Here is a 27,939-nt window from a genome sequence, read left to right as displayed (position 1 = left end):
TTAAGTCACCCAAGTGCAACACAATAATGTATAGTAACACTGAAGAATGAAGTATGGTCCACAGAAAACAACACCTTTTTGTTTTGCAGCTCCTGGGACAATGTAATAGAATATTCATGGCATCATCTACCATTACTCATCTTAAGCACTTAGAATCCTAATTTCTGGACTACTCAAGTTAGGAAGGTAATGTTAAAATAAAAATATATTGTAGACACCTTGTAAATAACTTTTAGGAAATGTGCAGTATAGTTCCCTGACAAGCTAAAAGTTATGATTCTTCTTCACATGTTGGATGAAACCTTTCCCGCAAAGTGTACCCCCATTTATGAAGCAGGCAGCCAGCTAGGGAGGGTACTCAGTCATGCATTCCAGATGGTGGTGAAGGGGCCAACAATCCACTTTGCCTTAGTCTGGATATTTAAATATAGAAGTAAAAAGCAGCAAGCTGAACCTTTCACTTAGATGAAGGAAAGCCTAGCCTCCACTTTGTCTGGAGAACATCAAGCATGGCTTAAATGAGTTGCAATGCATACTATATGCAGATTAGCTCTTAAAGAATTCTTGGAAAAAGTCTGCAAATTAGCTCTATCTACCCTTGGAACACTGCCATGAGCCTGTAAACAGTTGGTCTCCTTTGACAATCCAGCCCCTCACCCATAAAATGCATAAAGGGCATCTCGGCCTATCATCTAAACCTTGTTCTACACTGATGAGTGGCATGTACCCAGAAAACATTGTCAGCAGATTGGATTTTGGCAACTCTAGCCAGATTTCAAGACTCTTTAAAGAGTTGAACCTTCTCTTATAGGGTAGATACCTCCAGTAGGAGGCATGAGCAATGTTCTCTTTCTTTCTGGGTGAGAATTAATTTGCAGATCTTTTTCCCATGGAGCATTCCCATACACAACTGCTCCTCCGCCTCCCCCCCAAAAAAATGATACCGACAGTGATTTGTCATCAAGTTTTAGATAAAGTAATACATTAAAAATGGAAATTCTGCAAAGGAGGTAATAACAATGTATTGTTGTGGCCTAACATAGTAATAACACGTACAACAGGTACAAAGCATTTGGTGTCTTCTGGTGTCTTCATCCATGGCAGAACATTGAGATGTTATATTTCTATAAAAGCTTCGCCCCTCACACCTGGTCCAGGATTAATACAAGCAGATGTTTTTGTGGTGACGAGAATAGCTGCTCCTTCCTCTACAGCCGGCAAAGGAAACAAATAATCAGACAGAGCGTTGCCATAGATGTTGTAACCCCCTGGAATGACTACGTCTTCATTTTCTGCCACTGGTTTCTTTATTTCTTCACATGAAGCTTGTTCTAAATCTGCACCTTTCAAACTGCTTTTAGTAGTGATCTTGCCACAGACCTCGCCAAAAGAACCTGAGAACATAATAATACAAGGTAAATATAAACTAAATAACCTAAGGTCCCATAATAAGAGATAATATACCATATGGTTAGTATAGTGGGAAAATAAATAGGAAAACATTAGGTTGGGACAATTTTATTTCAATGGTTCCTTCATCCTAAAGACAATTTCCCATAAAAATGTCAAATCATGTTGATATAAGTACCGTAAATCAGAGAATTTACAGAAGTTAAGATTTATAAATAAGTGATATTGGCATTTTTTTCTCTCTGCTACGGCAGACATTTTTGGCAAAAGTGACAACAAAAAGTGCATAAGTAACAAATCTGTTAATTCATAATGGGTCTCCATGGCCAAACTTGGCATTTGCCACTACTCTTGTCAGAGCATGACAGTTTCCTGGTTTTCACCCTTTAACTTCTATACAGGTATCTGGTCTTTGATGCAGGGGCCCAGGGTTGTGTCTACTGAGTAGCTGCTAACCAGTGGAGTAAACTGCAGGAATTAACTAAACTAGCTGGATTGGTACCAGAGAGATGGAGATAATGACAGAATTAGATCCAAATAAAGGTGCATCTCACTAAATTGGAATATCATCAAAAAGTTTATTTATTTCAGTTGATCAATACAAAAAGTGAAACTCATATACAGTATTATATAGAGTCATTACAAACAGATGAGAGACACCAGACCCAACAATGCAGACAAGCTGAAGGCTGCTTTCAAAGCAACCTTGGCTTCCATAACACCTCAGCAGTGCCACAGGCTGATCGCCTCCATGCCGCGCCACATTGAGGAGGTAATTGATGCAAAAGGAACTCCGACCGAGTATTGAGGGCATTTACTGAACATACATTTCAGTAGGCCAACATTTCGGATTTTAAAAACATTTTTCAAGCTGTTGTTAAAGTATTCTAATTTACTGAGATAATGACTTTAGTGTTTTCATTGGGTGTAAGCCATAATCACCAACATTAACAGAAATAAACACTTGAAATAGATAACTCTACCTCTTGACAATACCCTATGGGGTTAAGGTCAGGCGAGTTTGCTGGCCAATCAAGCACAGTGATACTGTTGTGTGTAAACCAGGTATTGGTACTTTTGGCAGAGTGGACAGGTGCCAAGTACTGCTGGAAAATGAAATTTCCATCTCCAAAAAGCTTGTCGGCAGAGGGAAGCATGAAATCCTCTAAAATTTCCTGGTAGACAGCTGCTCTGACTTTGGTCTTGATAAAACACAGTGGACCTACACCAGCAGATGACATGGCTCCCCAAACCATCATTGATTATGGAAACTTCACACTAGACCTCGAGCAGCTTGGATTGTGGCCTCTCCGCTCTTCCTCCAGACTATGGGACCTTGATTTCCAAATGAAAATTGGAACTATGGGACCTTGTGGAGTGTGTCAATGACTGCCTTCTGGACATCTGTCAAGTCAGCAGTCTTCCCCATGATTGTGGAGCCTACTGAAACAGACTAAGGGACCTTTTTAACCCCTTTCCAATGACGTCAGTAATAGTACGTAGCTGCGCCCTGGGACTTATGGATCAGCTACGTACTATTACTCGTAATGCGATCGGGCCCGCACACAAGTGGGTTGATCGCCACCGGGTGTCAGCTGATTGTCACAGGGAGATTTAAGAACAGCATCATGAGCATGGATTAGCCATCAAACCTGTCTGCTGAGTGGTCCGTTGACCACTCATGACTGGTCAACCAGACGCTAATTAGTCCAAACTACTGTCTGTTTGGGCAGTGCTTGGAGGAACGTAGTAACAGAGGTCATTGGTTGTCACTTATCAATTAGCTTTTCTAAAGGTCACAACCTTTATGCCAGCACTTCTTGTTGTCACTTTTGCAAACAGATGCTGCCACAACAAAATTAAAAATGCCTCTAAGTAAATGAAATTATAAACTTTTGCTTCAGCACAACTTTTTTGGTATTAAAAAACATAAACGTACATAGTGAACAGCAAGTAGGAATCTGATGGATTATTTGTCAAAGTTTCTTCACTATAGAACAGAAGTAATGTTATGCAAATACCGACAGATTTATCATCTGAGAATTCCCACAGCTTTCGATCTGAGTTACCTCAAAACACCGAAAGCTGTACTGCGTGCTTTCAGAAGAGTGTGCCTAATTCAGTGAATCTCCTCTCACAAGCGCAATGAAGCCCACTGTCTGAGTCAATGCTCCTTATTTTGTGCACCTTTAATGCACCCTTGATTGGTAAGTACTTTGCACACCTAAAAACTATAGCATTTGTGTTTTTTATTTTTAATAACTCTACTTTTTTTATTATCTCAACAGCTCTCAGTGCAGCGGAGGGATGAATACCCACTTCACAGCCTTCCAGAGGGCTTGGAACAGACTGCCCTGAACTTCTCTCAGGTTGCCGAGGAAAATGGTCTCTCTTATTTCCATGGTTGGTCAGGATACCCGATCTGTCCTGGATCCCCGATCTGTCCTGGATCCTCTTACCTGTGGCATCCCACCGCAACTTACTAGGGCGGGCCATAAGTGGTCACCTGAATGTACTGTTGAACTGGCCTGGTTGGTGACCTAGTCACCCCGACCACCTTCTCCTCTGCTGCCCATTTAGGTTGGACCGATCTCTTTTTCTCCACGACCTATCTTTGTGGCAGGCAGCTTTTTCCTGAGATACATCCATCTTCTAGAACCCTAAACTGGGCCTGCTTAGCCCACTCGCTAGGCTTTGACTTGGGAGCTCTCTTCATTCCAGTCATCTCCCTTCGCTTCACATGTTGCTGGGTATTGGGCCTCCATATTCTTTTTCACAGGAGCGCATCACTGCTGCTTCTGCCTCTTCTTACCGTTGCAGAATGGCGCTGGCTCCAACTTCCACGCGGTCCTTTTCGGCCAACCCTGGAAGAGGCATCCTCTGTGTCATGTGTCACACTTCCTGCACTCGCCGTTCTTCATTTTTCACCGTACCCTCTCATCTTGGGCCGGGTCCAGGCTGCAGTGCATACCCTCTTCTGGGCCAACATTCCAGTGGGCTGGGCACATTTTCACGCTCCAAGGCTCCATCCACTCCCGCGAAAGGTGAATCTTCTTCTCAGCTTACTAGCCGTCACCATCTTTGGACACGTGCTTCTGTCCACCACCTTGGGCCATCTATCTACAGGTGCCCTCTCATCTTTGCCACGGGTCTTCTTTACCCCAAATTCTTCTTTCAGGGAAACATCATCCTGCCAACTATGCTACTTTTGGTGTAAGGAACTTCCCTGGCCGAGGATTACTTCAGAAGCCCTAAACAACAAAGAGATGGGTCCTAGGGTGTGTGCACTAATGTTCTTTACAATAAACGTCACTCTCAAGATGGACTCTGCTTTGTCATGGTAGAGCTGGGGATCCTTCACATTCTTGTAGAATAAACCAGACCGTTTTAGAAGCATAAACTCTTCTTTACTAGATGTTGGAACTATATACAGATAGTAGCAGGTACAGTTCTCAACTACATTTTCTTCTGTCTCGCAGGACAGAGGCACATATGTGGCGGTTATGGATGGTGGCACATTACTTATGGTGAACGTTACAGTCAAATTGGGTAACTCCATCTTCCTGGTGCAGGGCCAAATGGGTCAATGTGTTGCACTGTGACCACTGCACCCTAGCTGCATTCTTGTGAGACACTGCACCCTAGCTGCACTCTTGTGAGACTCTCACTAGCTACCACCTTACTAACGTGCCCCAGCCTGGCTGACCCCGTATTCCTTCATTGCTGATCTCCAGGTCTGGCTAACACCACTGCTTCCTTTAGGTTTTCCAGTTAAGTGCCCCAATTTGCCTGCTATGCGGAACTGCCACCACTGAAGATCACTTTCCGAAACTTGCTCTCTTTTGCTTGTCTTGGCTGCCACATACACACCAGGACTGATTACCTTTCTCTGAGGGTGTCCTTTCTTCTCTCTTGCTCACTAAAAACTCCCAAATTGACTCTCAACCAGGAACTAACACACAGGTCCCTATTGCTCCTCCCCAACTATGGACCAGCCCTACTGTTAACCCTGTCCTTTCTGCTTAATAGGACACTGCAGCCCACAAGGGGGTAAAATACATATAGTAAAATACATTCCACGTAAAATACAATAACAGTGTCTTCAGAGAGAGTGCATGAGCTCTTCTCCACCTTTATAATGGTAGCTCTTTATCTGTTATGAATTGTAACTATGATTTAGTCGCCCCTACATTACTGAAGTGTGTAGGGATGAGGTTGGGGCTAGACAGTACAGGTCGCATAGGGACAGATCACTATGTGCCACTGCTACATCACAACGTAATGCAGGGGAATGGGGTCGCAACGTGACCTCCTAGAGTATGATAACCATGACAAAGAAGTTGCAAAAAGTTGGACCTTGTTGGATTTTTTATGACTTGCTTGTCACATTACTCAAGGGGTCGCGGTGTGACTCCATTCACTTGCATTACACTGCGATGTATCCTTGGCTCCGCAACCTGTTTGTAGGCCAAAGTCCCTGTGTAGCCCTAGCCTAATTGTATGCCTGTGTACCTTTTTTTGCTGTATAGAATAGTGTAGTGGACCACGCTATTCTATACAGATGAATCATGTACAAATTATTTAGCATGGGAGTCTATTGGCAACATAGGTGACTGTATGTCTATAAGCCAGAGACATCTGTCAGAGGCGTATGTTGGGAAATACTCTTGATGTATACCTTTGCATTCACAGCAAGTGTATTGTCAATGTACCCTTACATGTGAAAGAAAAGGTTGAGATTGCCCTGGGCAGGAGGGTCATGCTAATGTTGAGGCTTCTTCTTCTGCTCTCATGGCTGCAAAGTGCAAACAAGTCAACTCAAGTTTTACAGAGTCTACCTGTTTTCAGCCAACTACTCCTGGTTACCTGCAAGATACATCTACCCCCTCTTTTTGAAGTCCAACAGTTACAATAATAATAACAAAAAAGTGAGAAAAAAAAACAAGTAAAAAAAAGTCAGTGTATGGTGTTTATGCAGAAAGGACCCTTCATAGTTGCAGAGCTTTGCAACTTTCTAATCAGGAGGGCAGATAGAGAGTGACAGACACCCACTACACATGAAGGACATGTCAAAAGGTACAGAAGTCAGATAGAGAGAGAGAAAGACCCCCACTACACATGGAGGACACGTGAAAAGGTACAGAAGTCAGATAGAGAGAGAGAAAGACCCCCACTACACATGGAGGACACGTCAAAAGGTACAGAAGTCAGATAGAGAGAGAGAAAGACCCCCACTACACATGGAGGACACGTCAAAAGGTACAGAAGTCAGATAGAGAGAAACAGACCCCCACTACACATGGAGGACATGTCAAAAGGTACAGAAGTCAGATAGAGAGAGACATACCCCCACTACACATGGAGGACATGTCAAAAGGTACAGAAGTCAGATACAGAGAGACAGACCCCCACTACACATGGAGGACATGTCAAAAGTTACAGAAATCAGATAGAGAGTGACCGACCCCCCACTACACATGGAGGACATGTCAAAAGGTACAGAGGAAACATAGAGTGTGACATACCCCCACTACACATGGAGGACATGTCAAAAGGTACAGAAGTCAGATACAGAGAGACAGACCCCCACTACACATGGAGGACATGTCAAAAGTTACAGAAAACAGATAGAGAGTGACAGACCCCCCACTACACATGGAGGACATGTCAAAAGGTACAGAGGAAACATAGAGTGTGACAGACCCCCCCACTACACATGGAGGATATGTCAAAAGTTGCAGAAGTCAGATAGTGACAGACCCCCCACTACACATGGAGGACATATCAAATGCTACAGAAGTCAGAGAGTGACAGACCCCCACTACACATGGAGGACATGTCAAAAGGTACAGAGGGAAAGTAGAGAGTGACAGATCCCCCACTACATATGGAGGACAAATCAAATGCGACAGAAGTCAGATAGAGAGTGACAGACCCCCCACTACATATGGAGGACAAATCAAATGCTACAGAAGTCATATAGAGAGTGATAAACCCCCACTACACATGGAGGACATGTCAAAAGGTACAGAGGGAATGTTTTGAGTAACAGATACAGTGCTGGCCAAAAGTATTGGCACCCCTGCAATTCTGGCAGATAATGCTCAGTTTCTTCCTGAAAATGATTGCAATCACAAATTCTTTGGTATTATTCTCTTCATTTAATTTGTCTTCAATGAAAAAAACACAAAAAGAATTGTCCTAAAGCCAAATTGGATATAATTCCACACCAAGCCTAAAAAAGGGGGTGGACAAAAGTATTGGCACCCTTTGAAAAATCATGTGATGCTTCTCTAATTCGTGTAATTAACAGCAGCTGTAACTTACCTGTGGCACCTAACAGGTGTTGGCAATAGCTAAATCACACTTGCAGCCAGTTAACATGGATTAAAGTTGACTCAACCTCTGTCCTGTGTCCTTGTGTGTAACACATTGAGCATGGAGAAAAGAAAGAAGACCAAAGAACTGTCTGAGGACTTGAGAAACCAAATTGGGAGGAAGCATGAGCAATCTCAAGGCTACAAGTCCATCTCCAAAGACCTGAATGTTCCTGTGTCTTCCGTGCGCAGTGACATCAAGAAGTTTAAAGCCCATGGCACTGTGGCTAACCTCCCTAGATGTGGACGGAAAAGAAAAATTGACGAGAGATTTCAACGCAAGATTGTGTGGATTGTGGATAAAGAACCTCGACTAACATCCAAACAAGTTCAAGCTGCCCTGCAGTCCGAGGGTACAACAGTGTCAACCCGTACTATCCGTCGATGTCTGAATGAAAAGGGACTGTATGGTAGGATACCCAGGAAGACCCCACTTCTTACCCCGAGACATAAAAAAGCCAGGCTGGAGTTTGCCAAAACTTACATGAGAAAGCCTAAAACGTTTTGGAAGAATGTTCTCTGGTCAGATGAGACAAAAGTAGTGCTTTTTGGGAAAAAGCATCAACATAGAGTGTACAGGAAAAAAAAAGAGGCATTTAAAGAAAAGAACACGGTCTCTACAGTCAAACATGGCGGAGGTTCCCTGATATTTTGGGGTTGCTTTGCTGCCTCTGGCACTGGACTGCTTGACCGTGTGCATAGCATTATGAAGTCTGAAGGCTACCAACAAATTTTGCAGCATAATTAGGGCCCAGTGTGAGAAAGCTGTGTCTCCCTCAGAGGTCATGGGTCTTCCAGCAGGACAATGACCCAAAACACACTTCCAAAAGCACTATAAAATGGTTTGAGAGAAGCACTGGAGACTTCTAAGGTGGCCAGCAATGAGTCCAGACCTAAATCCCATTGAACACCTGTGGAGAGATCTCAAAATGGCAGTTTGGAGAAGACACCCTTTAAATATCAGAGACCTGGAGCAGTTTGCCAAAGAAGAATGGTCTACAATTCCAGCAGAGCATTGTAAGAAACTCATTGATGGTTACCGGAAGTGGTTGTTTGCAGTTATTTTGGCTAAAGGTTGTGCAACCAAGTATTAGGCTGAGGGTGCCAATACTTTTGTCCGGCCCTTTTTTGGAGTTTTGTGTGAAATGATCAATGATTTCATTTTTGCTTCATTCTCTTTTGTGTTTTTTCCTTGCAAGCAAATTAAATGAAGAGAATAATACCAAAGAATTTGTGATTGCAATCATTTTCAGGAAGAAACAGAGTATTATCTGACAGAATTGCAGGCGTGCCAATACTTTTGGCCAGCACTGTAGGTTAGATACTTGTAGTGCTTGGATGTAGAATATGTTGTGCATACTGTGTATCTATGAGAATAATGCCAGATCCACTCTAGAACACAATTCACACGGCATGATCTGAACCACAAATTGATTGAGATTGGTATGTCTTAAAGAGAAACCTCATTACTTAGCGATACTAGTGAGTGACACTTGCATAGCTGCTAAAGAGCTTCTATAAAGATCTGGTAGCATCATTAACTATTTTGGAGATAAATGTATTGTGGTCTTTTAAAAACATAATTTCTAATAACTTACCGATTAGTGATGAGCGAGTATGTTCTGTTAACCCTTTCGGCGAGTACGCTCGGGCCGAGCTCCGAGTATTTACAGCTGCTCGGTGTTATGTTTGAATCGCTCCCGTGCACATGATTTGCAACTGTTTGACAGTTTTAATACATGTGAGGAATGTCTATTTCTTACACATTTCTCACATGTAATAAAGCTGTCAAATCATGCACACCGGAGTGATTCAAACATATCACCGAGCAGCGGTAAATACTCGGAGCTCGGCCCCAGCATACTCGGAACAGAACATACTTGCTCAACACTATTACCGATACAGTGTGGTTATGAAAGCTGCACCATTCTCATAATATCAGTGCCAGGCTCCAGTGTCCCATAACTTTCACTACCAATTTGTTTGTTACATTGAAGAGTGATTTTTCCAACCTCCTTGTGTTGGCCCATGACTAATGATGTGTATGAAAACAGCTCTTTGGCTTATTTTAAAAGTGAAGACCCCTTCCATGTAATGACTGATGTAGGAACTTAGAAGGGGGCAGGCTTTGTACTTCAACTGAACCAAACACCCAGCCCTCCTCATTCACAGCGCTGGTTGGTGCCCACACAAGGAGGCAGAAGTAAACTCTTTCCTATTTAGAAAACAAAGCAGAAGTTTTGGTTCCCCATTCTAGTGATGCTAATGTAGTCTGTACTGGAGCGAGGTGCATTACTGCCAGTGACTTTAGATTCTTCTACTATTTCATCACATACCCTACCTTTTTTTAACACCTTTAATCAACATATAAACTTTCTTTATCCCTTTACATCAATTTACATACAATATGTATGTAGATACATATATAGTGTATTAAAGGGGACATCCATTTTTCAATGTCCCCATTGTGCTGAGTAAAATTAATAAAAAAAACATACTTACCTCCCGTACCATCGCTGCGGCCTATTCACTCTCTTGACAATCTGTGACATTGTTTATGGTCTTATGTTTTTATAGCTTCCCTTGCTGGGTGTCCACAGTTGGGCCCCGGTCCTACTTGGCCCTTATTCACATCAGCATCACTTTGACACATGGTAAGGTTTTAATACCAGAAGTTAGGACCGTCCCGATTGGGTCACCTTGGTGCTGGTGGGATGACATGTATGCATTTTTTAATCAAAAACAATGTTTACTAAGTATTAGTGATGAGCGAGTATGTTTTGTTAACCCTTTCGCAGAGTATGCTCAGGCGAGCACCGAGTATTTACACCTGCTCGGTGTTATGGTTGAATCGCTCCCGTGTGCATGATTTGCGACTGTTTGACAGCTTTAACCCCTTAAGCCCCGAGGGTGGTTTGCACGTTAATGACCAGGCCAATTTTTACAATTCTGACCACTGTCACTTTGAGGTAATTACTCTGGAACGCTTCAACGGATCCCCCTGATTCTGAGAATGTTTTTTCGTGACATATTGTACTTCATGATTGTGGTAAAATTTCTTCGATATCACTTGCGTTTATTTGTGAAAAAAACGGAAATTTGGCGAAAATGTTGAAAATTTTGCAATTTTCAAAATTTGAATTTTTATGCCCTTAAATCAGAGAGATATGTCACACAAAAGAGTTAATAAATAACATTTCCCACATGTCTACTTTACATCAGCACAATTTTGGAACCAAAATTTTTTTTTGTTAGGGAGCTATAAGGGTTAAAAGTTGACAAGTGATTTCTCATTTTTTCAACAAAATTTACAAAACCATTTTTTTAGGGACCACATCACATTTGAAGTCATTTTGAGAGGTCTTTATGACAGAAAATACCTAAAAGTTACACCATTCTAAAAACTGCACCCCTCAAGGTGCTCAAACCCACATTCAAGAACTTTATTAACCCTTCAGGTGCTTCACAGGAATTTTTTGAATGTGGAAGAAAAAAATGAACATTTAACTTTTTTCACAAAAATGTTATTTTAGACCCAATTTTTTTTATTTTCACAGGGGTACCAAGAAAAAATGGACCCCAAAATTTGTTGTGCAATTTCCCCTGGGCACGCAGATACCCAATATTTGGGGAAAAAACACTGTTTGGGCGCACGGCAGGGCTCGGAAGGGAAGGAGCGCCATTTGACTTTTTGATTGTAAAATATGCTTGAATAATTAGCGGACGCCATTTTGTGTTTGGAGAGCCCCTGTGTGCCCAAACATTGGAGCTCCCCCACAAGTGACCCCATTTTGGAAACTAGACCCCCCAAGGCACCTATCTAGATGCATAGTGAGCACTTGGAACTCCCAGGTGCTTCACAAATTGATTTGTAAAAATGAAAAAGTGAAAAAAAAAAACACTTTTTCATTTTTATGAATCTATTTGTGAAGCACCTGGAGTTCCAAATGCTCACTATGCATCTAGATAGGTGCCTTGGGGGGGTCTAGTTTCCAAAATGGGGTCACTTGTGGGGGAGCTCCAAAGTTTGGGCACACAGGGGCTCTCCAAACGCAACATGGTGTCCGCTAACAATTTGAGCCGATTTTCCATTCAATTTGTTAGCGGACACCATGTTGCGTTTGGAGAGCCCCTGTGTGCCCAAACTTTGGAGCTCCCCCACAAGTGACCCCATTTTGGAAACTAGACCCCCCAATGCACCTATCTAGATGCATAGTGAGCACTTGGAACCCCCAGGTGCTTCACAAATTGATTCATAAAAATGAAAAAGTGAAAAAAAAAACACTTTTTCATTTTTATGAATCTATTTGTGAAGCACCTGGGGTTCCAAGTGCTCACTATGCATCTAGATAGGTGCCTTGGGGGGGTCTAGTTTCCAAAATGGGGTCACTTGTGGGGGAGCTCCAATGTTTGGGCACACAGAGACTCTTCAAATGCAACATGGTGTCCGCTAACAAATTGTCGGCTCAAATTGTTAGCGGACACCATGTTGCGTTTGGAGAGCCCCTGTGTGCCCAAACATTGGAGCTCCCCCACAAGTGACCCCATTTTGGAAACTAGACCCCCCAAGGCACCTATCTAGATGCATAGTGAGCACTTGGAACCCCCAGGTGCTTCACAAATTGATTCATAAAAATGAAAAAGTGTTTTTTTTTTCACTTTTTCATTTTTATGAATCAATTTGTGAAGCACCTGGGGGTTCCAAGTGCTCACTATGCATCTAGATAGGTGCCTTGGGGGGGGTCTAGTTTCCAAAATGGGGTCACTTGTGGGGGAGCTCCAATGTTTGGGCACACAGGGGCTCTCCAAACCCAACATGGTGTCCGCTAACAATTTGAGCCGACAATTTGTTAGCGGACACCATGTTGCATTTGAAGAGTCCCTGTGTGCCCAAACATTGGAGCTCCCCCACAAGTGACCCCATTTTGGAAACTAGACCCCCCAAGGCACCTATCTAGATGCATAGTGAGCACTTGGAACCCGCAGGTGCTTCACAAATTGATTCATAAAAATGAAAAAGTGAAAAAAAAAACACTTTTTCATTTTTATGAATCAATTTGTGAAGCACCTGGGGGTTCCAAGTGCTCACTATGCATCTAGATAGGTGCCTTGGGGGGTCTAGTTTCTAAAATGGGGTCACTTGTGGAGGAGCTCCAATGTTTGGGCACACAGGGGCTCTCCAAACGCAACATGGCGTCCGCTAACAATTTGAGACGATTTTCCATTCAATTTGTTAGCGGGCACCATGTCGCGTTTGGAGAGCCCGTGATGTGCCTAAACAGTGGAGCTCCCCCACAAGTGACCCCATTTTGGAAACTATACCCCCCAAGGATTTTATTAAGGTGTATAGTGAACATTTTGAACCCAGAGGTACGACACAGAATTTGTTTACATTAGGTCATCATATTGAATAAGTTGTCATTAGTCTTGAGCGCAAGTGCTCGCTACTTGAGTTTGCATTGGGTACTCAGGTATGCACCATGTACAGCGTGTGCTCGAGTGACATGCTCTAGTCCCTGCTCCGCATGTTTCACGGTTATTAGACACCCAAAAAAAAACATGCGGGGATCGCTCGTGCATGGCAGGCAATCCCCGTAAAGTTTTTTTGGCCGCGAAGCATATGGGGCAGAGACTCGAGCATGTCACTCAAATACCCACGATACTCAATGCATACCAGAGCACCCGATGCAAACTCAAGTAGCGAGCACTTGCGCTCAACACTAGTCGCCATATCGTCATCTTTTTTTCTTACTTTTGAAAAAAATCCCAACCCCATCACAACCCCAGCCCTAACCCCAGCCCTAACCCTAGCATAACCCTAACCGTAGCACAACCCTAACCCTAGCACAACCCTAACCCTAGCACAACCCTAGCCCCAAACCCAGCCCTAACCCTAGCCCAATCCTAACCCAAGAGTTTATTTTTGACGCCGTTCCTTGTGCGGTATAAGTGATTAGACGACTTTTTTCTTCGGGTCGGTGTGATTACAGCAATACCAGAATCATATGGAGTTTTTATGACTGACAGCTGTCACACACTAAAAGACGCATTTTTTGTAAAATCTAGCTTTTGCATCGCCATATTTTGAGAGCTATAATTTTTCCAGATTTTGGCAGACAGTCATGTGACGGCTTGTTTTTTGCAGGATGACTTGACATTGTTATTGGTGCCATTTTCAGGCACGTGACATTTTTTGATCGCTTTCTATTCCGATTTTTGGGAGGCAGAATAAACAAAGACCAACAATTCAGGAATTGCTTTTTTTTTTTTTTTTTTATTCTGTTCCGCGTGTGGTAAAATTGATAAGGTAGCTTTATTCTTCGGGTCAGTACGTTTACAGCGGTACCACATTTATATCGTTTTTCTATGTTTTGCACTTTTACATAATAAAAGCAATTTTAAAGAAAAAAATATTTTTTAGCATCGCTTTATTCTGAGAGCTATATCTTTTTTATTTTTCGGATGATGGAGCTGTATGGCAGCTTGTTTTTTGCGGGACGAGATGACGTTTTCAGCGGTACCATTTTTATTTATATTTGTCTTTTTGATCGCGTGTTATTCCATTTTTTGCTTGGCGATATGGTGATAAAGCATTGTTTTTTGCTTCGGTTTTTTTTTACCATGTTCACTGAAAGGGTTAACTAGTGGGACAGTTTTATAGGTCAGGTTGTTCCGGACGCGGCGATACCAAATATGTGTACTTTTATTGTTTTTTTTGTTTTTTTTTTATAATAATATTTATTGATGGGTACATTATATTTTTATTTTTGGTGGATTATTTTTTTTATTTTTTTTTTATATTTTTGCAATTTTTTTTTTTTTTTCACTTTCTGGAAGCTTATATAGTTTATTACTTTGTCCCACTCTGGGACTTTCACTTTTTTTTCTCTGATCGCCTGCATGGCACAGGAATGCAGCACCATCCCTGTGCCATGCAGGCTGTCAGCGCCAGACAGGGAGAAGATTGTTTGGAGATGCACTGCGCATGTCCAAACAATCTTCCTGCTGTCTGGTGACCCGGATTTTGTCATGACGACATCGGGTCGTCATGGCAACACCCGGGAAGCCTTTTCAGACAGCGCTGGAAGCCGGAAGAGGAGGTGAGTATCTGCGATCACCTCCCCTTGCCCCCGCAATGCTGCGATCGACTTCGATCGACTTCGATCGCAGCATCGCGGGGGTTAATGTGCTGGGAGCGGTGCAGGACCGCTCCCTGCACATAGTATCGGGTGTCAGCCGTGACAATCAGCTGACACCCGGCGGCGATCGCGCCCGCACAGCCTGTGTGGGCGCGCGATCGCCATGACGTACTAATACGGGTCTGGCTCTTAAGTCCCAGGGCACAGACGCGTATTAGTACGTCAGATGTTATTAAGGGGTTAATACATGTGAGGAATGTGTAAGAAATAGACATTCCTCACATGTATTATAGCTGTCAAACAGTCGCAAATCATGCACATGGGAGCAATTCAAACATAACATCGAGCAGGTGTAACTACTCGGTGCTCGCCCGAGCATACTCGGCGAAAGGGTTAACAAAACATACTCGCTCATCACTACTAAGTATCCTATGTTATTTATATTCACTATTGCTTTTTACTTACAGCAGGGTATATATTCATTTTGCTTTTATTTTAGGTTTTGTTTTATTGTTTATTGCCTTCAGCCTTCACATTTCCATCAGCTGATCGGCTGCAGCACTCACATGACATACACAATGTCACTAAATAGCCAAGGACGCAGAGCCGTCATTAGAGTGGTGGCACCAGTCGGGGAGGTATTTATGTTTTTTTTTTATTTTATGCAACATACTGGGGGCACTGAAATGGGGTGGTCCAGTTGTGGAAAAACCCTTTAATTTTGAGCTATGACAATTTATCAGGCCATTCAGCAAGAAGTTACATTTCATGTGCTACAATTTGTAGATAGCATGATAAATGTAAGTTGTTATGATCTGTAAACAAGTACTAAGGAAAGAAGGGGAAAGCTTACCCTACAGTAAGACTAAGCTGAATCCCTACGATGTAGCGGGCTGCCTGTTCCTAGCGAACAGACCCGCCTTAGTCCTAGGCTAGTCTGAACGAAGACCTATAGAATAAAGGGAAGGGTTCCCTAAAAGAACTAAGAACTGGGACAAAAATGGGACACCTCCTGAACAGAGAAAGTTGTTGCAGAACACAAAAGATAAACTGACGAAAAGGTACTAGAGGTCCCAAAAGGATCAAGCGAATTGAGAGGTATAGGCACAGAAGCACATGGCTAGCAAAACAGTCGAACAACACTGAAGTCCAGCACAGCCAAAAAGGCGGAGCTGGAATATAAAGGCAGATGGTCACGTGACTGCAAAACACAAGATGGAAAAAACAAACAGGAGGGTTCTAACATAAGTCTCCTTACCTGCATGCAGCTTCCGCTTTCTGTGCAGCATAATCGTCACAATTAATACTACTGACACCACAACAACCAGAACCAACACCAGCCAAATTATGTAGTTTGAGTTACTTGTAACCAAAGGATTATCGGGACCTAAAAAATATATAATAAAAAATCTTAATACACAGGAATCCGTCATAATTACATGATATCAGTTTGCATATATGTGCCATATTTTCTGGGATAAATCCAGCGTGGCAGTACTCGGATTGGTGCCAAAACACGTTATCAACACGCAAAGAAAATATGTTTGTTGCCATTACAACTAATGAATTATTACAGTATAAAGTAGGATAATTATGAAACTGTTCAGAAACTCTGCATGAAAGTGGTGGATTTCAGCCCAACTGAGGGATCGCATTACACAGAGCAGAGCTGGTACGGGAAGATCTATGATGTCATTAAGGTTAGTAGACTTGTGGATAGGAAGGAACTTACAGGCTTGGACTGGCCCACAGGAGAACGCGAGAATCCTCCAGTGGGCCACCACTACAGACAAAGGCAGCATCTTATTAATTATTAATCTACCCAGTTCATTGTTATATAAATTTGTGATTGAGGATAATGTCTCATTTTCATGTAGCTGAAAAGTGGAGCCTGCGGTTGGTTACTGGTGAGCCCTTGGCACCCCAGTTCGACACTGTGCACACGTAATTGTTTGCTAACATTTTATCATGTTTTGGCCAATTAAACAGGATTTTGGCAGTTTTATGATCGTGAGGATGTGTTATGAAATCAGTCTGTATTTCTCATTATCAATCCTTACGAGGCATATAGTATTTTTTTTTTTATAAATCAATATGCCTGTTTCTGAATAGTACCATGCGTACACGTCAAACTGAAATCTTTAGTCAAAGACATTTTGGGAGTATTCCAAAATGTTTTCATCTTCCTAATTACCTTTTGTTTTATATATGGTTGTGGGCCCGGCACTTGTTGGCGGGACCTCTTTGTGCATCACTGGGTAATTTGTAGTCCCTATGCCGAATAATAAAAGGAAAATTAGAAGTAGAACTAACATACAGCAGACGCAATGATTTTTATGGAGTGTGTAAGTATTAAAGAGATATGACTGGTGAGCGGATTGAAAACTATGTCCTACGAGGAACAGTTATCTCCCTCTACTCCTCCTTGGTCAGACCTCATCTGGAATACTGTGTCCAGTTCTGGGCATCACATTTTAAAAAAGACACTGAAAAACTGGAGCAAGTTCAGACATTCGCTATCAGGATCGTGAGAGGATTGTAAACTATGTCCTATTAGGAATGGTTAGAGGATTTGGGAATGTTTAGCTTGCAAAAAAGAAGACTAAGAAAAGACTTTATAGCAGTCTACAAATATCTGAAGGGATGTCACAGTGTAGAGGGATCATCCTTATTCTCATTTGCACATGAAACACGAGAAGCAATGGAATAAATCTGAAAGGGAGAAGATACATATTAGATATTAGAAAAAACTTTTGACAGTGAGGGTGATCAATGAGTGGAACAGGCGGCCACGGGAGGTGGTGAGTTCTCCTTCAATGGAAGTCTTCAAACAGAGGCTGGACAGACATCTGTCTGAGATGGTTTAGTGATTCCTGCATTGAGCACGATGAACCTGGAGGTCCCTTCCAACTCTAACATGCGTACACGTCAAACTGAAATCTTTAGTCAAAGACATTTTGGGAGTATTCCAAAATATTTTCATCTTCCTCATTACCTTTTGTTTTATATATGATTGTGGGCCCGGCACTTGTTGGCGGGACCTCTTTGTGCGTCACTGGGTAATTTGTAGTCCCTATGCCAAATAATAAAAGGAAAATTAGAAGTAGAACTAACAGCAGACGCAATGATTTTTATGGAGTGTGTAAGTATTAAAGAGATATGACTGGTGAGCGGACTGAAAACTATGTCCTACGAGGAACAGTTATCTCCCTCTACTCCTCCTTGGTCAGACCTCATCTGGAATACTGTGTCCAGTTCTGGGCATCACATTTTAAAAAAGACACTGAAAAACTGGAGCAAGTTCAGACATTCGCTATCAGGATGGTGAGAGGATTGTAAACTATGTCCTATATGGAGTGGTTAGAGGATTTGGGAATGTTTAGCTTGCAAAAAATAAGACTAAGAAAAGACTTAATAGCAGTCTACAAATATCTGAAGGGATGTCACAGTGTAGAGGGATCATCCTTATTCTCATTTGCACATGAAACACGAGAAGCAATGGAATAAATCTGAAAGGGAGAAGATACATATTAGATATTAGAAAAAACTTTTGACAGTGAGGGTGATCAATGAGTGGAACAGGCGGCCACGAAGGTGGTGAGTTCTCCTTCAATGGAAGTCTTCAAACAGAGGCTGGACAGACATCTGTCTGAGATGGTTTAGTGATTCCTACATTGAGCACGATGACCCTGGAGGTCCCTTCCAACTCTAACATGCATACACGTCAAACTGAAATCTTTAGTCAAAGACATTTTGGAAGTATTCCAAAATATTTTCATCTTCCTCATTACCTTTTGTTTCATATATGATTGTGCGCCCGTCACTTGTTGGCGGGACCTCTTTGTGCGTCACTGGGTAATTTGTAGTCCCTATGCAAAATAATAAAAGGAAAATTAGAAGTAGAACTAACAGCAGGCGCAATGATTTTTATGGAGTGTGTAAGTATTAAAGAGATATGACTGGTGAGCGGACTGAAAACTATGTCCTACAAGGAACAGTTATCCCCCTCTACTCCTCCTTGATCAGACCTCATCTGGAATACTGTGTCCAGTTCTGGGCATCACATTTTAAAAAAGACATTGAAAAACTGGAGCAAGTTCAGTGATTCGCTATCAGGATGGTAAGAGGACTGTAAACTATGTCCTATCAGGAACGGTTAGAGGATTTGGGAGTGTTTAGCTTGCAAAAAAGAAGACTAAGAGAAGACTTAATAGCGGTCTACAAATATCTGAAGGGATGTCACAGTGTAGAGGGATCATCCTTATTCTTATTTGCACATGAAACATGAGAAGAAATGGAATAAAACTGAAAGGGAGAAGATACAGATTAGATATTAGAAAAAACTTTTGACAGTGAGGGTGATCAATGAGTGGAACAGGCGGCCACGAGAGGTGGTGAGTTCTCCTTCAATGGAAGTCTTCAAACAGAGGCTGGACAGACATCTGAGATGGTTTAGTGACTCCTGCATTGAGCACGATGACCCAGGAGGTCCTTTCCAACTCTAACATTCTATCATTCTATGACTGAAGTGCAGTTATGCAGCCCTTGGCTCTTTTGGTTGCCTAAAACACTTTGTTGTACATAATAAGCAAGCAAGGAATCGGCAAACAGGGGTCACTATACATTTTACCCACACGGTGTCAATCCAAACAGATGTTTAGGGTTACTAATATTCAGAATACTTGGAATCTAGAATATTGATATTTCCACTCTATGATTTTGACGTGCGCCCTGGGCCGTGGGGTACTCGGTGCCGGGCCGGTTGGTGCTGGGGATGTCACAGTGACAGTGACCCCGTCCATGACCCAGGGCGGTCAATAAAAGGGGATTATTGAAAGGGGAATATAGTTTTTATATATATATTGTTTGTGATGCCACCTGTGGTATGCGGCTATATGGGGCCGCCTCTGCGGTACAGACCCTCTGGAGCTGATGGTGATGCAGCAGAATTAGTTCAGCTCTCCACAGGCAGAGCTTAGCTCCAGGGCAGGATGTAGTGATACTATAGGGTAGATGTGGTTAGTGCAGTGTAATGCAGGTGATGGCGCAGATAATAATTCTAGGACACAGTGGGGTGCAGTCTTCAGATTTACTCACAGTTGTCAGACTCCAGGTTACCAGCGCCAGGGTAACCTCCCACGCCGTCCTGTGTTCACCAAGGGAGGGGTTCAGCAATCTCCCAGGTATTTCAGGAATACTTAACGGGACCCCATTCTGTGTGCCTTCCTTGGTCGTCTTCCTGCGCTGGCTCTCACCCTCCTGCCCTGCGCCTCGCAACCAGTGTCCCAAGCCGGTAGCCTTGGATTTTGGCGGGCAACGTGCAGTCCCATGAATCCTATGCGGCCACCTTTTTGGCGATATAGTTGCGGTAGTGAGCAGCTGCACCCTGAAAGTACAGTATCCTCCGGTTTCTAGCTGAGCCTGGTTGTTCTCCACTAGTTAGGGGCCGGTCCCCTTTGAGGCCTGATCCCTCCACATTCTTGTAGATTCGGGCACACGGGTGGCTTCCGCACTCGCCATGCCCCTGGGACCCTCTCTCTTCATGGAGCCTTCCCTCTGCTCCCGTCCTCTTCCAGCCTGTCCTCCTGGGCCTCTCAGTCTAGGCCCGCTCCTCTCTCCTCTCTTTCTGAGCAGAGCTCCTACAGAGCTCCTGCTCCCACTCCTTCTCCTCTCAGACTGGACGGTCTCCCTCAAGATGGTTCCCTTTTTATACTCCTACTGAAGGTGCTCCCTTGTTTTGCTTCCTCCACCCACACCCACTACATGGTTCCCCCCACTTCCAACCAGGGACAGGGCTCAGCAATAAGCCAGTGCATCTTGCCCCGCCTGCTGGTCTGGAATGGTGTAATGTTGGATGCAGGTGGGTGGGTCCCGGGCAGTACTCCTTCCTTACCTGAGAGTGGGGCACCACACCTCTGGTTGAGATGCAGTACCTCTGTGGCGACTGAACCCTCATGGGCGCCACAATTTCAGTTATCAGACTTTTCTGAATGGGACTAGTTATGAACTTTAGTGCAGTTGGCCTGATAATGAGTCATCAACAAAAATTGGCTAATGCTTTTAAAATGTATCATCTAAGAGATTTATGACCTATCTACAGGAAATTACTTAAATATCTGGTACAGTAGGTGCTCCCCCTCAGAGGTGGGATGTGCATCTATCTCTATCATGGCCATCCCGGGATGTGCATAAGGAGGTAACTGCTTCGTCCACTGTTAGAAATGAATGGAGGGAGCCATGCATACACCTCCAACTATCAAATCACATATACCATGAGATGGGGGTACAGAACCCCTATTCTAGAGGTGGGATATGCCATATCTATACACACAAACAAACATACTTTGTATATCTGTGGAATAGCTCCAATGTGATTTATACATAGCAATAAAGTGTTTTTTATCCATTCTTTACTAGAAGTAGAAATAAAAAAACATATTGTTCTGAAGAATAGATAACCTGACACAGAATATGCAGTGGTCTTCCATATCCTGACCATTACATTAGTCCATGCTACATGGTACAGCAGGCAAACAGCTGCCAATCCATCACACTGTCGCACAAACTCCTACGAGAATGTTTCGCCTGCTATAGCTTTGTCTGGGGTCCTCACATTGCAGCAGACTGGGACTTGTCACTGAACAACAACCTATGTGTGAGACCGATAGCAACTTGTGCGATTCATCCAGGAACATTTCTATGTGCGGACTGGCAGCAGGAATTCTAACTGCAAACAAACATCTCCACCCCATAGGCAGCAGCGATGAATGCTGGATGGGAGCGAGACAAGGTGAATAGAGGTGAACAAAGCAATTCATAGGACTCTGATCCAGTGGCCATGGCTGCCGGATGGGAGCCCTGTGAACTTCCTCCTACCGGTGCTTTTATTAATTTGTAGCACAACATTATTATTTAAGAGTGACACATCCATGACATTATTGAAGGAGCCGGGTTTTCTGGCTGGTAGGAGGAGGTTCACAGGGCTCCCGTCCAGTACCCACTGAATACTGACCTGTCCGGCAAATCAATTTGCTTATCTCTTTATTAATTTCGGCCAACCCTTATCGGCAGGACAGAGCTTTGGACAAATATTCGCCAGGATTGCCATTAACAATTTTGAACAGTTCCGTTAAATTTGGGAGTGTTGGCAACTAGGCTGTTGTTTCAGGCAGTCAAAGTTCCGTTATCATTTCTTCTACTACTCTGAAAAAAATAATGGCTGCATTATGATTGGGATGCTGTGGGTAATAAGGGTAATTTTAATAAATGAGAACCATAGTAATTACTAATTATAGTGTTTGTGATATGAGAAAAATTCATATACAATGCCCAGACACATTATATCCCATAATATAAAATGATTTGTCATGATGAAAACTGCATTATGGCAAATATATTTGTGTTTGCATAAATTCATAGGGATTGAATATGAAAGAGAATATTTTTTTTTTACTTTTTTTAAGATATAAAGCCCTATTGGTTTGTTTGTTTATTTATTTTTTTTAAATCGGTATAAGTTCTATTAAGGTGTTACGTATAAAGTATAGAGACAGTATGGTGCTAAATCATCAGCACTGCTATTCTATACGCCAGTCTTGATGAAAATTGTGCTGGAGGAAAAATGCACCAAATTCATTAAGGCGCACAAATGCCGCTTACTAAATTTGGCTCATCTTTCAATTGCCGTGCAGCATCGCAACAGTATACTCCAGTCAAATGCACACTTGTGGCATAAATTATGATGAATATGTTGGCCATGATCAATCACAAAGGTGGCAGGGACGGTTGGTAAAGCTTGCAAGATGCACAAAAAATTGTGACATTTTAAGCAGCTTTATGCCAGAAAACTGGTGTAAACTGCTTGATGAATCGGGCTCTATGTGTTTTGGGAAAAATAGTTAACAGCCCAGAGCCCATTTAGCCTTAAGTACAATATTGATTAGGATTGTCCAACAACCAGACCAGAATGGCACATTTGCCTAATTATGAAATAATACATGGTGTGATACTGTATATTTCACCATGCAAATTTTCAATTTGGAGAACAGACATGTGAAAAACCATTTCCCTCCCTTTAGACACTCTGTTATAACATTTGTCACATTGAATGGTTACAAATCTTTAAACACAAGGCCTGCACAGAGCTCTGATTTCAATATCATCCAGTCTGGGATTTCATGGAAAGACAGAAGACAGAAAGGTTTGCACAAACGACATCCACAGAAGATCTGTGGTTAGTTCTCCAAGATGTTTGGCGCAACCTCCCAGCCGAGTTCCTTCAAAATCTTTTTTTCTTTCTCTTTGCATTTTGTTAATTGCTAAATATAAACTATTAACACTTCTATTTTTAAAACCTCACCTTCCTGTATGTGTGATATATATATATATGCGTATATATATATATATATATATATATATATATATATATATACATATAGGAAAGTGAGGATTCTTTCAAAAATAGAAGTAATAGTTTATACTTATCAATTAACAAGATGCAAGCAGAATGAACAAAAGTTTTTGAAGGAACTCGGAAGGGAGGTTGTTCCAAACATCTTGGAGAACTAACCACAGATCTTCTCCGGATGTCGCTCATGCAAATCCTTCTGTCTCTCCATGTAATATATATATTTTATATACAATATATATTTTAATGCCACTTAGGAACCAGGTGGTATTTTCATCTCTTTATGTTTATTTCAGGATATGACAGTGGAGCCTAAGTGGCATGAGTTGTTCATTTTGTACCACAGGAGACCTTCAGAAGTGTTCTGGATGAATTAAAGCTATTTTGGGAGCACATGGAGAACCAACACAATATAAAGCAGGTGGATTTAAAGCTCTGGCTATATGGAAACTTCTGTAACTTGTACAGCTGTTTTTCATATTATTGCTGCACAGAATTGTCACTGAATGTCAGAGCAGAAGTGAGATTCAATTTGCCTATAGTCCAAAGGGCTTCCCTGCACATGGGGAAATTCCTCTGACATCACATCTGTGACATCATATGAGTTACTGTAAATAAAGTAAATGCTTACTGTCACATACGGTAAACCTCACTGTATTTAGTGATAAATGATTACTAATAGTTAATATAGTTAATAGTTAATATATAGTAAAAAAAAATATGCAGCAAAGTGGAAGAGAGTTTACTAAGACAGGCAAAATCCACATGAAAATTGACCTATGGTGCAAATTTTAAATCCACAACATCTTCAATTTATGTTTTAAATCAATTGCAGATTTTCTACATATTTTCCATATTGAGTTAAATGGGGATGTCAAAATTTGCAACAAACCCAATTTGCTGCACATCACCTAAGAATCACCAGCAAAATCTGTGACTCCTAAAAAAAAATAATTTTTCAATGTTTAAGGGTAAAGTGACAGCTGATACACACTGCCCGATCCACAGCTCGATTTTGTGGCACTCACTGATGTATAAATATTACCGGTTCTTCTGTTCTCAAAATGGTATTAGATTTTATTGGATGGGCATGTGACCAGACCTGGCCATAAGCCTCGTCCAACTGAAAAACGGCTTTCCTATGTAAACTGTTTGACCACTGGAGGAGGGTGATGGACAGGTCTGATCACCTGCTCCTCCATCAGCAGCCTACCTTGAGAACAGGACGAGCTGTGCAGTCAGTGGAGAAGGTTTTACTAAGAAGTAAGGCGGAGAACAACCTGTAAGGGCTCATGTTGACAACTGTATCTTTGATCCGAGTGCGATCTGACAAAACATCGGATCGCACGTGGACCACTGTTATTCTGTGGGGCCGTGCACTTGTCTGAGTTTTTCAATGGACCGAGTGTTCCAAGGAAAAAAAATTGTAGCATGCACGATTTGCATCCGTAAATTGGATCGCAGTCGGCAATGCAAGTCAATGGGTCCTTCAAAAAAATCGGACCACATTCGGTTGACATCCGACTGCTGTCTGATTTCAACGGAGTGACACAATGGAGAAGATGGAGAAATGTATTTTTCCATCTTCTCCGCAGTCAAGAAAATTGAATCACGCTATGATCACACTCTGATCAAACTCTGATCAGAGTGTGATTAGTATAATCGGCCCAATGTTCTCGGATGAGAGAAAGCCTAATACTTTAATATATTAGTAAGTGCCACAAAATCATGTCCCCAGCACATTTGTTAAAACAAAATAAAGACAAAGTAGACAACCCCTTTAAGCTCAGTGATAAAGCAAAGGATAAAACACACTGAAAGAGGGTGATCCAAAAACTAAAAGAATCCAAAGCTTTAACAATACTGCAAAAAAATAATAATAGAAAATAATAACTGGTGAAGTCTAGATAATAAACTCAAACGATGTCTACGAGATGATACAGAATCCTTAACACATTTCCTCAAAATATTAAAGAAAAAAATGCGACTTACGTGAACAAGGATTAAACTTGATACAAACTTCAGGAAGGTTCGAGCATCGAAGTTTACAGGGCTGACAGTATTGCAGTAACCCATCATAATACTGACTTGTTGGACAACGTTTACCCATTTGTGATCTCCTTCACGACCATAAACTAAATTGTGCTTGTGTATCGTGAGGAGACGCTCAAATACTCGACATGCAAATGGTTTAGATAATTAGTCTCTGTGAAGTTATGTCATGTTTCAGTGCAGGTGCCTGAGATTTACAGATACATTTGACTAAGTTCTGCTGATGAATCCTACAGAATACACATGGGACCGGAGACGTCATCATTAATACCTCGTCTATTTTAAATTGGGGAAAAATGCAGTCAAGCAAGTAAAAAACAACTGAAGTATTTTTTAAGCCAGTTTTATAGCCTATAGTACAGCCAGATTTTAGCATCCATATAATGCCCAGACCACAACTTACCTACTGAACGAAACTTAGATAACTACGTGTGATATAAAGGGTATGTTTAGGCATAAAGATAAAGAGTTTTTTTAGGAGATTTTGAAACAGAAACTGAGTAAAATCCTACTCAAAAATGCAAAATTCCTCAGATATGTGGAAGTTCTGCTCAGTTCTCTCTCCCAAAAAGATGAGCAAAAAGTCTTTCTGTGCACATCGAGCGGAAACTTAACATTTTTGAGGAATTTTGAGATTTGGAGGAGGACTTGGAGAGTTTTGGCTCCGTTACGGCTCCAAAAACTCCTAGAAAAACTCCATGTGCACATAGTCTTACACTGATTTTTTTTTAGGACTTTTTATAGTGAGGATCTTCTTCAAAATCTCCCTTAAAAACTGCTTCAAAAACTCATGAAAAACTCTTCCAATTAATTTCTGAGAAATCCATTTTGCTATTCATGGCTATGTGCATGTGGCGTAGCCACCAGAGTTTTCAGTCAAAGCCGCTTCAGAAAAAGCTGGCAGCTTCTTCTTGGAGTGGATCTGCCAGCGGTTTGTCATAGTTTTTGTGGCGGCTTTTTACTATACGTACATTAAGAGCGAGGGGCTTCTGTCCGGATGTCACCCAAATGAACATGTTACTTCTTTTAATTGCTCCAGACTTTCCAAGCCCTGCAGTGGTGGAAAGACATAGTAAAAGACTGAATAAGTAGTTTTTCATAGACGTGCATATGTTCATTTTTTTGAATAATTTTTGAAAGCTTTCCAGACAGCTTTCCATGTTGGAAACTGCTTGAAAATGACGTCATGTGAACATACCCTCATTTGCATATTAAATAAACGTGGATTTTTCAGCAAATGTTACATTAAACTGTATACACCTGGTATGATTTTTATTTGGGCTAAATTCCCTATTATAAAGGTTTATGCAGTTTAATTGGCATTTTGTAGGTGACAATCTTCCTTTAAGTAAGCTGAAAAATTTCACCTTATGAACAAAGTTTTTGCTTCTGCATCTGGTATTTGACAGCCTGTTTAGGTAGACCGAATTGGCTGTATTGTAAATTCACCTTAAAGAGTACCACTCTTGAGCTGCAGCTCCAGAGCCGCTCATTCTCCCCGGCTCCTCTACAGCAGTGGTCGCATGGATTACAGCGGGGACACCTAGGAGAGGTGAGTACATGGATTTTATTATTTTATTCTTATTTTTACACAGGTGGACACCGGGAGAAGACTACTACTACCCTCATCATAGTCCCTGCTGGTGCTGATCACAGCACCGTCAGGGAACCATAATGTGGGCAGCATTCAGCACCGGTGCTTGGGAACAGAGCTAACTGTACCGGTACGTGTCACACGGATGACACACGGATGTCATCTGTGTGGTACATTTTGTAAACCGTGTATCTGCAAAAAAACGGACTTGTCTCCGTGTAGAGCACACAGAAACACGGTCTGTGAAAACACACTGAGGTGTGTCATTTGAATGGGTCTGTGTGTGTCGGTGTCTCCGGTACGTGTGGAAACTGTCACCACTCATACTGGAGATACTGACTTGTGAAAGAGCCCTAACTAAAGTTTGAGAGATTATTTTATATGTTTTAGGAACATTAATTCTGAACAGATCTGTGGGGAACCCAGTCCTGAGTCCCCCCAACAATCGCTCAAAAGACCTCTTAGAAAAGGGCAGCTCATGAGACAGGAGAGCACACAGAGCATAGCAGATGCACTAGAAAGTCATAGTCCTGTCTCCTGAGCTGTACACTTCTAAGAGGTCTTTAGAGCAATTGATTGGGGTCTCAGAACACGTTGCCACACAAATCTGCTCAGAATTAGTGGACCTAAAACATATACGATATTTCCCAAAAGTTAAGGTACTCTTTAAATGTTTACTTGGGCTACTGTCTGCAGCTAATCAGTACTGTGGTTCCTGTATGGTCTGCAGTCTGATTATGACTGGTAACAACAACTGCAATCATCTCTTTACCATTGTTAAGGACATACTGGGAGTTACAGTTTCATGCTATATAAGTGTATATGCTGGGGCTAACTACATTGCAAGTGATCGCTGTACTAACCTTGGTGATGTATTCATGTATTGACGGTGGTTCTGGTGCTGTATTTCTGTACTGATGATTGTTTTGGTGATGTAGTCATGTACTGACTGTAGTTTTG

At 42.0% G+C, this 27,939-nt stretch overlaps 1 protein-coding gene across 3 annotated transcripts; it reads right to left on the bottom strand.

Annotated features, from left to right (window-relative positions):
• On the bottom strand, positions 1–25,547 carry TNFRSF17 (TNF receptor superfamily member 17). Of its 3 annotated transcripts, XM_073645729.1 has the most exons (6): positions 25,326–25,547; positions 18,718–18,795; positions 17,922–17,999; positions 17,121–17,198; positions 16,185–16,313; positions 2–1,394 (listed from the first exon to the last, which is right to left on the bottom strand). In XM_073645729.1, exons 1-6 carry the CDS (start codon positions 25,441–25,443, stop codon positions 1,117–1,119), a joined length of 759 nt encoding a protein of 252 aa, XP_073501830.1. In that variant the 5' UTR covers positions 25,444–25,547; the 3' UTR covers positions 2–1,116. The 3 variants fall into 3 exon arrangements, with proteins under 3 accessions (XP_073501831.1, XP_073501830.1, XP_073501832.1); XM_073645730.1 differs by lacking the exon at positions 17,121–17,198 and having other exon boundaries at positions 1–1,394; XM_073645731.1 differs by lacking the exons at positions 17,121–17,198; positions 17,922–17,999 and having other exon boundaries at positions 25,326–25,546.
• Between the last annotated feature and the right edge of the window lie 2,392 nt (positions 25,548–27,939).

Source organism: Phyllobates terribilis, unplaced genomic scaffold (assembly GCF_046119375.1).
Source record: "Phyllobates terribilis strain yellow unplaced genomic scaffold, ASM4611937v1 Scaffold_9__5_contigs__length_417890890, whole genome shotgun sequence".
Lineage (NCBI taxonomy): Eukaryota > Metazoa > Chordata > Amphibia > Anura > Dendrobatidae > Phyllobates > Phyllobates terribilis.
This window is presented reverse-complemented; position numbering and strand designations above follow the sequence as displayed.

Excerpts from the sequence above, each read along its gene's own strand:
- TNFRSF17 (XM_073645729.1), bottom strand. The coding sequence starts at position 25,443 with ATGGGTAAACGTTGTCCAACAAGTCAGTATTATGATGGGTTACTGCAA. Across the intron at positions 17,199-17,921 it reads AATCATATATAAAACAAAAG|GGACTACAAATTACCCAGTG; the intron begins GTAATGAGGAAG and ends TATTCGGCATAG. Across the intron at positions 16,314-17,120 it reads AACCATATATAAAACAAAAG|GTCCCGATAATCCTTTGGTT; the intron begins GTAATTAGGAAG and ends TATATTTTTTAG.